Source organism: Schistocerca americana, chromosome 9, assembly GCF_021461395.2.
Source record: "Schistocerca americana isolate TAMUIC-IGC-003095 chromosome 9, iqSchAmer2.1, whole genome shotgun sequence".
Taxonomy (NCBI): domain Eukaryota; kingdom Metazoa; phylum Arthropoda; class Insecta; order Orthoptera; family Acrididae; genus Schistocerca; species Schistocerca americana.
In genome coordinates, this window is record NC_060127.1 from 187,285,274 (window position 1) to 187,299,432 (window position 14,159).

Here is a 14,159-nt window from a genome sequence, read left to right on the forward strand (position 1 = left end):
CACCAGCCCAATGCGGATTCCGAAAGCATCGTTCTGCCGTTGACCATCTTGTTGCTCTCTCCACTTATATCATGAACAATTTTCTCCGGAAACGCCAAACGGTAGCAATATTTTTTGATCTGGAGAGAGCATACGATACCTGTTGGAGGACAGGCATCCTCCGCACACTATTCTCTTGGGGCTTTCGAGGCCGGCTGCCCCTTTTTCTTCGCGAATTTATGGCAGAGCGCACATTTAGGGTGCGGGTGAACACTACTCTCTCCCGTACTTTCTCCCAAGAAAACGGGGTAACCCAGGGCTCCGTGCTGAGTGTTGTACTGTTTGCCATCGCCATTAATCCAATTATGGATTGTCTCCTTCCTGATGTTCGGGCTACCTCTTTGTGGACGATTTTGCGATCTACTACAGCTCTCAAAGGACCAGCCTTCTTGAAAGACGTCTTCAAGGATGTCTCGATCGCCTCCACTCGTGGAGCATCGAAACCGGCTTCCGTTTCTCACCCAGTAAGACCGTTTGTGTTAATTTTTGGCGACGTAAGGAGTTTCTTCCGCCCTCCTTACATCTAGGTCCTGTCAACCTTCCGTTTTCCGACGTCGCTAAATTCTTGGGTCTTATGTTTGACAGAAAACTGTGCTGGTCCTCCCACGTTTCCTATCTTTCGGCTCGCTGTCTACGTTCCCTTAACACCCTCCGTGTCCTGAATGGTACCTCCTGGGGAGCGGACCGAGTGGTCCTTCTCCGCCTCTATCGCGCCTTAGTGCGCTCGAAATTGGATTATGGAAGCATAGTCTACTCCTCTGCTCGGCCGTCTATTCTTCGGCGTCTCGACTCTATCCACCACCGTGGATTACGTTTAGTGTCTGGAGCTTTTTACACCAGCCCTGTGGAAAGCCTTTATGCTGAGACTGCTGAACCTCCGCTGTCCAATCGGCGGGCAGTCCTTCTGAGTCGTTATGCTAGCCATCTGTCTTCCATGCCTGCTAATCCAGCCCATGACCTTTTTTTCGACGCCTCCTTTGATGTCGGGTATGCAGGCCGCTCCTCCTCCCTACTACCCCCGGGAGTCCGCTTCCGTCAACTGCTCCATTCTCTTTCCTTCCGCTTTCCTAAAACCTTCTTGACAACTTGGGGTACAGCACCGCCTTGGCTCCGTCCCCGGATCGACTTGCTCAGAGACCTATGTCAATTTCCCAAGGATGGTACCCCTACACTTGTTTACCGTCGGGCATTTGCTGCTCTATGTGCACAAATGACGGAAGCCACATTTATTTACACCGACGGCTCGAAAACATCGTTAGGTGTAGGGAGTGCCTATATTGTTGGCGACACCCCAAATCACTTTCGGCTTCCCGACCAGTGTTCGGTTTATACTGCGGAGCTTTACGCTGTTCTCCAGGCTGTCCACTACATCCGCCGCCATCAGCGGATACAGTACGTAATCTGCTCAGATCCTCTCAGCTCTCTCCTAAGTCTCCAAGCTCTTTACCCTGTGCACCCTCTGGTCCACCGGATTCAGGACTGTCTGCGCTTGCTCCACCTGGGGGGCGTCTCAGTGGCGTTCCTCTGGCTCCCGGGACACGCTGGTATCTGTGGGAATGAGGCGGCCGATATAGCGGCCAAAGCTGCAGTCTTTCTTCCTCGGCCAGCTATTCAGTCTCTTCCGTTTACCGATCTACGGAGCGGTTTATGTCGCCAAGTTGCTCATTTATGGCATGCGCATTGGTCAACACTTCCCCATAATAAATTGCGGGAAGTGAAAGCCCTTCCTTGCGCTTGGACCTCTTCCTCCCGAACGCGTCGTCGGGAGGAGGTAATTTTAGCTAGACTCCGGATAGGGCACTGTCTTTTTAGTCATCGACATCTTTTAAGCGGTGATCCTCCCCCACTCTGTCCCCACTGCTCTCAGCTGTGGACGGTTAGACACCTTTTAATTGAATGCCCCTATTTTAATCCGTTACGCTCCCGTCTACAGCTATCGTCTGATCTATCGTCGATTTTAGCAGATGACACGCGCTCAGCTGACCGCGTTCTACAGTTTATTAGTGACAGTGAAATGACCTCAGTCATTTGAAGCTTTTTTTTGGGGACAACCAACCCCTTTCTGTAGTGGATTTTTAAGCATTCCTTCTGCCTTTAGTTTCTCAAATTTTATGACTTTGATCCCATTGCTGCTGATTTTAAATTTCGTTTTTTTCCTGTTTTCTACGTCACGGGCTGGGCGCTAATGACCATAGAAGTTTTGCGCCCTAAAACCACAAACAAAATGAAACGAGGTACGAGGTGTCAGGAGGTATTGAATGTCGCTCCTGATATTTAACTCTCTTATGTTTCATAAAAAAACAACCACAGCTTGCAACGTCTACTTTGGTGGCGTTATCTGTCACTCGTGACAGACTCCTGGTTGGATTTACCACTGTGACTTATGTCGACGATAGAGCATACTTGATGTATCGTGTAGCGGTATGTAATGCGCAGAAAGCCGGAAGAATGCACAGATAAAAGATTAACAGCAGGTGAATAAATATTATTTGCTGGTGGAAAATGGAGACGAGGGGAGAAGGATGTGACTCGAATGCATTTCCGGAAGACATCTGGTCCGCCACGCTAGCCGGTTGCGCTACCGCCACTGCTCGACGGCTGGCGGTGCCGTACGGCATTCAACAACTTGGTAAAATTTAGAACCTCGGTTTCTGAAATACGTTTGAGAAGCGCAGCGTCCGAGACCATCACTATTTTACATCTAAATATTTACTGCAGTACTGCCAAAGATGAGCATTATAGGAAGCCTCTTGTGTATATGACGACAAAAGTCCTGAAATAGCGATATGCAAATGTACAGATGTCGGTAGTGTCTCGTACACTAGGGGTAATAGGGCAGTGAATTGACGCAGTTGTCGTTTGTAATCAGGTGGTTTACACTACTGGCCATTAAAATTGCTACACCAAGAAGAAGTGCAAATGATAAACGGGTATTCATTGGACAAATATATTATACTAGAACTGACATGTGATTACATTTTCACGCAATTTGGGTGCATTGATCCTGAGAAATCAGTACTCAGAACAACCACCTCTGGCCGTAATAACGGCCTTGACACGCCTGGGCATTGAGTCAAACAGAGCTTTGATGGCGTGTACAGGTACAGCTGCCCATGCAGCTTCAACACGATACCACAGTCCATCAAGAGTAGTAACTGGCGTATTGTGACGAGCCAGTTGCTCGGCCACCATTGACCAGACGTTTTCAATTGGTGAGAGCTGGAGAATGTGCTGGCCAGGGCAGCAGTCGAACATTTTCTGTATCCAGAAAGGCACGTACATGACCTGCAACATGCGGTCGTGCATTATCCTGCTGAAATGTAGGGTTTCGCAGGGATCGAATGAAGGGTAGAGCCACGGGTCGTAACACATCTGAAATGTAACGTCCAATGTTCAAAGTGCCGTCAATGCCAACAAGAGGTGAGTGAGACGTGTAACCAATGGCACCCCATACCATCACGCCGGGTGATAACGCCAGTATGGCGATGACGAATACACGCTTCCAGTGTGCGTTCACCGCGATGTCGCCAAACACTGATGAGACCATCATGATGCTGTAAACAGAACCTGGATTCATCCGAAAAAATGACGTTTTGCCATTCGTGCACCCAGGTTTGTCGTTGAGTACACCATCGCAGGCGCTCCTGTCTGTGATGCAACGTCAAGGGTAACGGCAGCCATGACCTCCGAGCTGATAGTCCATGCTGCTGCAAACGTCGTCGAACTGTTCGTGCAGATGGTTGTTGTCTTGCAAACGTCCCCATCTGTTGACTCAGGGATCGAGACGTGGCTGCACGATCCGCTACAGCCATGCGGATAAGATGCCTGTCATCTCGACTGCTAGTGATACGAGGCCGTTGGAATCCAGCACGGCGTTCCGTATTACCCTCCTGAACCCACCGATTCGATATTCTGCTAACAGTTACTGGATCTCGACCAACGCGAGCAGCAATGTCGCGATACGATAAACCGCAATCGCGATAGGCTACAATCCGACCTTTATCAAAGTCGGAAACGTGATGGTACGCATTTCTCCTCCTTACACGAGGCATCACAACAACGTTTCGCCGCGCGGGATTAGCCGAGCGGTCTAGGGCGCTGCAGTGATGGACTGTGCGGATGGTCCCGGTTTAGGTTCGAGTCCTCCCTCGAACATGGGTGTGTGTTTGTCCTTAGGATAATTTAGGTTAAGTAGTGTGTAAGGTTAGGGGCTGATGACGTTAGCAGTTAAGTCCCATAAGATTTCACACACATTTGAACATTTTTGAACAACAACGTTTCACCAGACAACGCCGGTCAACTGTTGTTTGTGTGTCCGAAATCGGTTGGAAACGTTCCTCATGTCAGCACGTTGTAGGTGTCGCCACCGGCGCCGACCTTGTGTCAATGCTCTGAAAAGCTAATCATTTGCATATCACAGCATCTTCTTCCTGTCGGTTAAATTTCGCGTCTGTAGCACGTCATCGTCGTGGTGTAGCAATTTTAATGGCCAGTAATGTATTTTAGAGAAGGTCCACAGTCTCAAGAGTGTGTCGAGAATATAAAATTTTACGCATTACCTTCACCACGGAGAAAGCCGTGGCTTTCATTTAACGGCCGAGAGCAGCGCCTTTTGCATTGAGTTGACAGTGCTAAGAGACAAACAACACTGCGTGAAATAGCCGCGTAAGTCATTGCGGGACTACGGCTAACACATGCGTTGGGACAGTGCCACGAAATCTGGCGTTAACGGGCTATGGCAGCGAGCGAGGGCCTTTGCTATGGGTGCGACATTGTCTACAGCGCCTGTCCGGGGCTCGTGACCGTATTGGATGGACCCCAGACGACTGGAAAACCGTTTCCTGGAGAGAGCTGACTGTAAGACTCCGCGAAGCCATGTACTCAGGTTGTCAACAAGGTACTGTGCAAGCTGGCGGTGGGACCATAATGGTGTGGATTGCTTTCACACGGAAGGGATGGATCCTGTGATCAATCTGAACCGCTCATTGACTGAAAACGGTAATTTTTCACCACTTGGATACCGTTTGCAGCCATTCATTGATAGATTTTTTTTTATGACAATGCGCCATGTCACTGCACCACAACTATTCGCGATTGGTTTGACGAAAACATTCTGGATAATTCGTACGAATTATTGAGCACCCACATCATCCGACGTTAATCCCATCGAACATGTATGGGACGTAATTTAGAGGTCAGTTCCTGAAGGAGGCAGCGTCGCTCATTATTTCTCCAGTGTACTTCCAACGACTTGTTGAGTCCATGCCACGTGAAGGTGCTGCTCTACACCGAGCGAAAGGAGCTCCGACGATTTCGGTAAACGCATGACACCTCTCCTGAGTAGAAATAACTTGTAACCGATGCACTTCTGCATCTTTACTCTAGCCTTGGCACCCTCGCATTGACGATGGGAACAGAAATCGCTTCGCCATTGCATACTATAGGGTCTAAGCCGACGTTTCTATGGTACTGAGGCGATTACAGTATTGAACTCAGTGTATTGTAGTGTAATTCGGAATCTTGAATCAGAAAATTTGTGACCCAGCAATGTATAATGTTGAAGGAGGCCAGTAGCATATGCCTTTTCCGGATGAACACAAGTCGGTGCGTCTGATCGCCGGATGGAGTTGTTGTTATTGTTGTTGTTGTTGTGGTCTCCAGTCCTGAGACTGGTTTGATGCAGCTCTCCATGCTACTCTATCCTGTGCAAGCTTCTTCATCTCCCAGTACCTACTGCAATCTACATCCTTCTGAATCTGCTTAGTGTATTCATCTCTTGGTCTCCCTCTACGATTTTTACCCTCCAAGGTGCCCTCCAATGCTAAATTTGTGATCCCTTGTTGCCTCAAAACATGTCCTACCAACCGGTCCCTTCTTCTAGTCAAGTTGTGCCACAAACTTCTCAATACCTCCTCATTACTTACGTGATCTACCCACCTTATCTTCAGCATTCTTCTGTAGCATCACATTTCGAAAGCTTCTATTCTCTTCTTGTCCAAACTAGTTATTGTCCATGTTTCACTTCCATACATGGCTACACTCCATACAAATACTTTCAGAAACGACTTCCTGACACTTAAATCTATACTCGATGTTAACAAATTTCTCTTCTTCAGAAACGCTTTCCTTGCCTTTGCCAGTCTACATTTTATATCCTCTCTACTTCGACCATCATCAGTTATTTTACTCCCTAAATAGGAAAACTCCTTTACTACTTTAAGTGTCTCATTTCCTAATCTAATCCCCTCAGCATCACCCGATTTAATTTGACAACATTCCATTATCCTCGTTTTGCTTTTGTTGATGTTCATCTTATATCCTCCTTTCAAGACACTGTTCATTCCGTTCAACTGCTCTTCCAAGTCCTTTGCTGTCTCTGACAGAATTACAATGTCATCGGCAAACCTCAAAGTTTTTACTTCTTCTCCATGAATTTTAATACCTACTACGAATTTTTCTTTTGTTTCCTTTACTGCTTCTCAATATACAGATTGAATAACATCGGGGACAGGCTACAACCCTGTCTCACTCCTTTCCCAACCACTGCTTCCCTTTCATGCCCCTCGACTCTTATAACTGCCATCTGGTTTCTGTACAAGTTGTAAATAGCCTTTCGCTCCCTGAATTTTACCCCTGCCACCTTCAGAATTTGAAAGAGAGTATTCCAGTTAACGTTGTCAAAAGCTTTCTCTAAGTCTACAAATGCTAGAAACGTAGGTTTGCCTTTTCTTAATCTTTCTTCTAAGATAAGTCGTAAGGTTAGTATTGCCTCACGTGTTCCAACATTTCTACGGAATCCAAACTGATCCTCCCCGAGGTCCGCTTCTACCAGTTTTTCCATTCGTCGGTAAAGAATTCGCGTTAGTATTTTGCAGCTGTGACTTATTAAACTGATAGTTCGGTAATTTTCACATCTGTCAACACCTGCTTTCTTTGGGATTGGAATTATTATATTCTTCTTGAAGTCTGTGGGTATTTCGCCTGTCTCATGCATCTTGCTCACCAGATGGTAGAGTTTTGTCATGACTGGCTCTCCCAAGGCCATTAGTAGTTCTAATGGAATGTTGTCTACTCCCGGGGCCTTGTTTCGACTCAGGTCTTTCAGTGCTCTGTCAAATTCTTCACGCAGTATCTTATCTCCCAATGTTGAATAATTTTCACCTTTAAAAATTGTTTTTTTTCTTTTTATTGAGATATTCTATGTAGATTTTGCCTCAAATATCATAATGCTCAGCTATGGTAACACATTTGAAGTTATGTTAAGATATTATGTGCTGTATGCATGCCAATTCATGTCCAACATCTGGTTTGTTCTTGTACCTACACTCATACTCATAATTTTTTTTTTTTAAATCTTATGGGACTGAACCGCTAAGGTCATCAGTCCCTAAGCTTACACACTACTGAACCTAAATTATCCTAGGGACAAACACATACACCCATGCCCGAGGGAGGACTCGAACCTCCGCCAGGACTAGCCGCACAGTCCATGATTGCAGCGCCCTAGACCGCTCGGCTAATCCGGCGCGGCATACTCATAAACTAAGGATAATGCTGATACATGGTGAAACAACGCTCTGGTGGGCGGCTTGAGGCTTTAAATGACCTCAGGGTGTGACCATGCGGTGCATTTGACCTGCGGTCGTCGCACGGTGGCGCTGGCAGCAGTCCACATACGCAGAGGTGTGTTGGAACATGTCAGAGTACGGTGCAGCGAGTAAGTGTGCAGACCTATTCAGACGTGCTAATGGTGACTGTGTGTTGAAAATGGCTCAATGAACACATATTGATGACGTTATAGGGGTGGAATACTAGGGCGACTGGAGGCTGGTCAAACACAGCAGGTCGTAGCACGGGCCCTCCGTGTGGCACAAAGTATGACCTCAAGATTATGACACCGAGCGAGGTGGCGCAATGGTTAGACATTGGACTCTCATTCGGGAGGACGACGGTTCAATCCCGCGTCCGGCCATCCTGATTTAGGTTTTCCGTGATTTCCCTAAATCACTCCAGGCAAATGCTGGGATGGTTTGTCTGAAAGGGCACGGCCGACTTCCTTCCCCATCTTTCCCTAATCCGATGAGACCGATGACCTCGCTGTCTGGTCTCCTTCCCCAAACAACCCAAGCCTCAAGATTATGGCAACGATTCCAGCAGACAGGAAACGTGTCCAGGCGCTACAGTACGGGCACATGTGTTTCGGGATGGTTTTCTCAACTTATCAGCAACACCACGGACTTACAGATCTGTGTCGTGTCGTGGGTGTACTCCCTATGTGCCTATGCTGTTAGCGCCAGTTTTGTGTAGTGCCACGTTGTGTGACACCACATTCTGCAATTATCCTTAATTTATGAGCAGACCAAAAGAAAGTAGTACGTACATCATGTAAATTAACTGTATGCTTCCCTAGTGAGATGGAGATATTTATACGGGAGAGAAAGTCCTGCTGGCCGGTATCAAATCAGTCACAAGAATGACGACAAAAAAGTGCCTTCCAAGTGTATCTCATTGAAGACAACGTACAGCATCGGATATTCCTTTCTGACCATGGTTTCTTATTCCAATATGCCCCGATTAGGGGCTCCCCGTCGGTATAAATTTGTCCCTAAGGCTGGTATTACACTATCAAATTTCTTTGTCAAATATCTTTGTCAAAAGTCTTTGTCAAAGATATTTGATGGTGTAATAGGAACTTTGTCAAATGTCGTCCAATATTTGATCAAATATAGGACCTCGCTGTAGATTTGATCAAAGAAATCGCTTGTCTTCTGTTCACTGCAATGTGACGTGTTACCACATGGAGCGCTAGCATCGCTGCAGCATTCTGTCGTCTGTAGTGTTTTTATAAACATTGCCAGTAAATACAATTGGTGTGTGCCGACAACTACAATATTAATAAAGATGTATGAAGCTGATGAGGCGCATTACAAAGTGAGGAACCCTGAATACAAAAATAGATTAAGAAGATTGGAGACCCGACCTAACCTAACCTAACCTAACCTAACCTAACCCAACCCTCTCCTGTAGCAAGGAATCGGAGTGTTACAGTGAGCCTGTCTTCTGAAGACGTAGCAGTTCTTAAGTGAATATTGTGCTTTGTGATATGAGGATACACTTCACTGAGCACATACAGAAATGTATGCTCGTCCATTCTTAAGTAATTGATGTACGACTTGACGTCTTCCACTGTAAGCTCACGTAACAAGTTTTGTTGAGTGCTTTTATCGTGTCGTCGTAAAACCCACGGCTTCACCCAGATTAGATTAGTTTTTCGTTCCATAGATCCGTGCTGAGGAGATCCTCGTGGATGTGTAACATGTCAATTTTTTTTAAGCTGGAATAACAATACGGTACTAGTAGTATGAATAAACACAATACATCATTTGTTTCTATTAAAAATTTCGTCAATGGAGTAGAAGGAGCTGGCCACTAGTAAGTCTTTCAGGCTCTTTTATTTGTAACATTTTTTATGTTTGCTGGCAAATTATTGAAGATGAGTGTTCCTGAGTAGTGGACCTCTTTTTGAACTAAAATAAGTGCTTTTAAGTCCTTGTGCAGATCATTTTTGTTCCTGGTATTGTATGTATGAACTGAGTTGTTTGTTGGGAAAAGAGATATATTATTTAGGACAAATTTAATTAAGGAGTAAATATACTGAGAGGCAGCAGTTAGTATACCCAGTTCTTTGAAGATGTTTCTACAGGACGTCCGTGAATTTACTCCACAAATAATACGTATTACACGCCTTTGGACTCTGAAAACTTTTGTTTGACTTCAAGATTTACCCCAAAATGTTATACCATATGACATTATGGAATGAAAGTAGGCAAAGTATGCAAGCTTTTTCATTTTTATGTTGCCTATGTCTGCTAACACTCGAATTGCAAATACAGATTTGTTAAGGCGTTTCTGCAGTTCTGTGGTGTGCTCCTCCCAACTGAATTTACCATCAATTTGTGATCCCAGCAATTTAAGACTGTCAACCTCGTATGTATTGTTCCATTTTTTCCCCCACTTCTTTCCGCATGCGCACACAATGCTGCGGTTAGTAACAGGTTGTTGTCAGCCATCTTGAGCTTTGACGAAAAACTTGATGACAGTGTAATACCACTTCTAGCGCTACGTCAAAGATCTTTGTCGGAATATTTGATCACATCTTTGACAAATAAATTTGATAGTGTAATACCGGCCTAAGCAGACTGGGACATTCTTGTACGTACAGACCTGGTGCTGCTGACAGTATTCTTGTGTTCCAGGGGCAGCCGTCGCTGGAGCGGCGTGCTGGGAGTGCTGCGAGCGGCGGCCAAGGCCCGCGAGGCGACTGGAGCTGGAAGGCTGGTGGCCATCCCGCTGGACGTGACCAGGGAGGACCTGCTGCACGAGGCCACCGACCTGGTGCGCGCGCACCTGCCCGCCGGCGAGGACGGTCAGTAGTCGCCTCCACGGCAAACATACGTCCATACATGTCGACGACGTTGTCTGTGGAGCACTTTGATTAAAGCAACAGTCGGGACCGCGGTAACATTTCTTTATTATTACCGGTTTCGGCTTACGTTAAAGCTATCCTCAGTCCTGCAAGGGTAGGAACAGTAATGTTTCAAACAGTACTGGGCTGAATACTGTGATGAACCTTTTGCATTTCTTTTATGTTTTCGCCTTCCTTAAAGGCAAAGAGAAAAGATGAAGTGGTAGCCCATCATACAACCTATGCCTACAGTCAGCTATTTTTGATTCTCAGTTGTTAAAAAAGAGAGGAGTTTTTCTTGTACCAGTAGAAGGAAGGAAGGATTCGCACTCAGCTAGTGAACGAGTGAGAAGCACGCCATTTTTAGCGAGTAATTGTAGACCGCCATATTGGGGTCGCTATGAATAAGTGAGGAGTATGTACTTCTTATGCGCACCGTTTAGAAAAATACAGTATTCTTTTATTAACAGAAAGGTCGTGTGAGTTGTTATTTCAAATAGTACAATAATTACAAGGACTGAAGCCCACCTGTGTACTTTGGAAAATTACGAAGATCCGATAAGCTTAATGGGAATACAGTCAAGACGTCAAAGGTGAACACGGCGACCAAACGTAGCATTATAAAGAATGGTAAGCACAAATCTACAGCGGAGAAAGAAACTACTTCACCCTGTAAAATAATATGAACTAATACGAACTTGTTTCCAGGCATAGCTCAGCTTATTGTGCTTGTCATTCATGCTGAAAAATTAATCTCATTAATTCAATACATTTTAAAAAGCCACGCATTTCAACATTTTATTATCATCTATTCCATTATTTTATTATATTATAAAGTGGCGACCGTGACAGGACTGTAAGGGAGGAACAGGAGAAGGTAGTAGCAACAGACGAAACGAACTACGTAAAAATCTGGACGTTTAATCGAGGTTTAGAGGATTTTTTGGATAGACATAAGAAAGATAATGTCGGAAATAAGTCTCTTTATTTAGGGAGACAGTATAACACGGCGCTGCGGTCGGCAATGTGTATACAAGAACACAAGTTTCCGGCGCAGTTGTCAGATCGGTTGCTGCTGCCACAATGGAATGTTATCGACATTTAAGTGGGTTTGAACGTGGTGTTACAGTCCGCGGACGAACGATACGACACAGCATCTCCGAGGTAGCGATGAAGTGGGGATTTTCCCGTAGGCCATTTTCACGAGAGTACCGTGAAATCAGCAATTCAGTAAAACATCAAATTTCTGAAGTCGCTGTAGCCGGAAAAAATCCTGCAAGAACGGGACCAACGACGACTCAATAGAACCGTTCAACGTGACGGAAGCGCACCACTTCCACAAATTGCTACAGACTTCAGTGCTGGGCCATCAACAAGTTTCAGCGTGCGAACCATTCAACGAAACATCATCGATATGGCTTTTCGGAGCTAAAGGCCCACTCGTGAACTCCTCATGACTGCACGACACAAAGCTTTACGCCTCGCCTGAGCCCTTCAACAACGACATTGGATTGTGGATGACTAGGAATATGTTGCGTCGTCGGACGAGTCTCGTTTCAGATAGTATCGAGCCCATGCACGTGTACAAGAAAGGAGACAACCTCATGAATCCATCGAGATCTCTTCTCAACAGCATGTTGCAAGACATCCCAGATATGCTCAATAGTGTCCATGTCTGGGGAATTTGGTGGTCAGCGGAAGTGTTTAAACTCAGAAGAGTGCTCCTGGACCACTCTGTAGCAATTTTCGACTTGTCGGGTGTCGCGTTGTCCTGCTGCATTGCCCAATCCGACGGAATGCACAATGGACATGAATGGATGCACGTGATCAGACAGGATGCTTACGTACGTCTCACCTGTCAGAGTCGTATCTAGACGTATCAGATGTCTCACATCACTCCACCATTACAGAGCCTCCACCAGCTTGAACAGTCCACTGCTAACAAGCAGGGTCCGTGGATTCATGAAACTGTCTTCATAGCAGTATACGTCCATCCGCTCGATACAATCTGAAAGGAGACTCCTCCGACCAGGCAATATGTTTCTAGTCATCAACTGTCCAATGTCGATGTTGACGAACCCAGGCGAGACGAAAAGCTTTGTGTCGTGTACAGGAGTGGGCCTTAGGTTTCGAAAGTCCATATCGATGATGTTCCGTTGAATGGTTCGCACGCTGACACTTGTCGGTGACCCAGCATTGAAATCTGCAACAATCTGCGAAAGGCTTGAACTTCTGTCACGTTGAACGATTCTCTTCAGTCGTCATGGGCGCCGTTGGTGCAGCATGTTTTTCCGGCCGCAGCGATGTCGGAGATATGATATTTCACCCGATTCCTGATATTCACGGGACACCCTTGTAATGGTCGTACAGGAAAATCCCCACTTAATCGCTAACTCGGAGATGCTGTGTCCCATCTTTCGTGCGCGGACTACAACACCACGTTCAGACTCACTCACATCTTGATAACCTGCCGTTGTAGCAGCAGTAACCGATCTAACAACTGCGCCAGACACTTGTCTTTTATAGGCGTTGCCGTCCGCAGCGCCGTATTCTGGCTGTTTACGTATCTCTGCATTTGAATACGCATGCCTATACATGTTTGGTAGGAGCTTCAGTGTATACTTCTCTGGTTTCTTAGTTGCCACTTCGGCCGTTACGTTACCATGACAACGGCGTCCCTTGAGTACAGGCTTCTTTGATTTCATGGCGTTGCCTAGAAAACGGCATCGTTTTGAATTCTTACCATGGGGTACTGACTAGTACATATACAACGACTGTATATGATTTAATATTTGTATCCTTTACTGTAATTTTACCTGCTATTACGTCTGTATGTAATATTATTATGTGCATATAATTACTGCTAGTTTATTCGTTTATCAACAAAATAAGAACGATGTATTTGTTACTAGATGACACTTCTTATTCTCTTGTTTCCTAAGTTTGTGTATTTTATTTTAACATAAATGACTATTTCCTTACGGTTTACAATGTTTTAACATCTTATGTACTCGTACTTGGTTTACTAGAACTTACTTTGCAAATTTCGTCCGGCAACGACATTTCAATTCTTATGAAGCTGTTGCCGACGGAATTCATGGTCGACGCGGGAATTGCACACTATGTAACAAGTGACTCCACAGTCGTTAGTCGCAGAGTACGATCGTGGTATGACGTGAAAAACCGAGGAGCCGTCAACACCACAGGGGTGAATGCTACAGCATTTTCTCTGTTTTCTACTAACGCCGTATGCAGTAGTACTGTTTGTAACTTTGTTGTTTCTTTCCTTGCAGGCCCTAAAACCGCTGAGGATGGCTTTCACATAAGCCGAAACCGATAATAATAAACAAACGTTATTGCGATCTCGAATGTTGTTTTAATGAAGTATACGTCCAATAGCCACTACTTTCAGTGCAACCTATATACATCGTCATCTACGTCATTACTCTGCTACTCACAATAAAATGGCTGGCAGAGGGTTCAAAAGAACCAGGTTCAAGCTGTCTCTCTACCCGTTCAGAGGAACCATCCCGTCATTTTACTTAACCAATTTAGGGAGATTACGGAAAACCTAATTCGGAATGGCCGGACGCGGGTTTGAACCGTCGTCCTCACGAATGCGAGTCCAGTGTGCTAACCACTGCGCCACCTCACT

The 14,159-nt window shown here is 45.6% G+C and overlaps 1 protein-coding gene across 1 annotated transcript in view; it reads left to right on the forward strand.

Moving 5' to 3' along the window:
• The window catches only part of LOC124550806, a 409,782-nt gene that overhangs the window by 325,819 nt on the left and 69,804 nt on the right, over positions 1-14,159 (forward strand). The window contains exon 6 of the mRNA XM_047125532.1: positions 10,296-10,465. Within this exon, the coding sequence (XP_046981488.1) occupies positions 10,296-10,465 (170 nt within the window). The remainder of the gene's footprint in view (positions 1-10,295; positions 10,466-14,159) is intronic.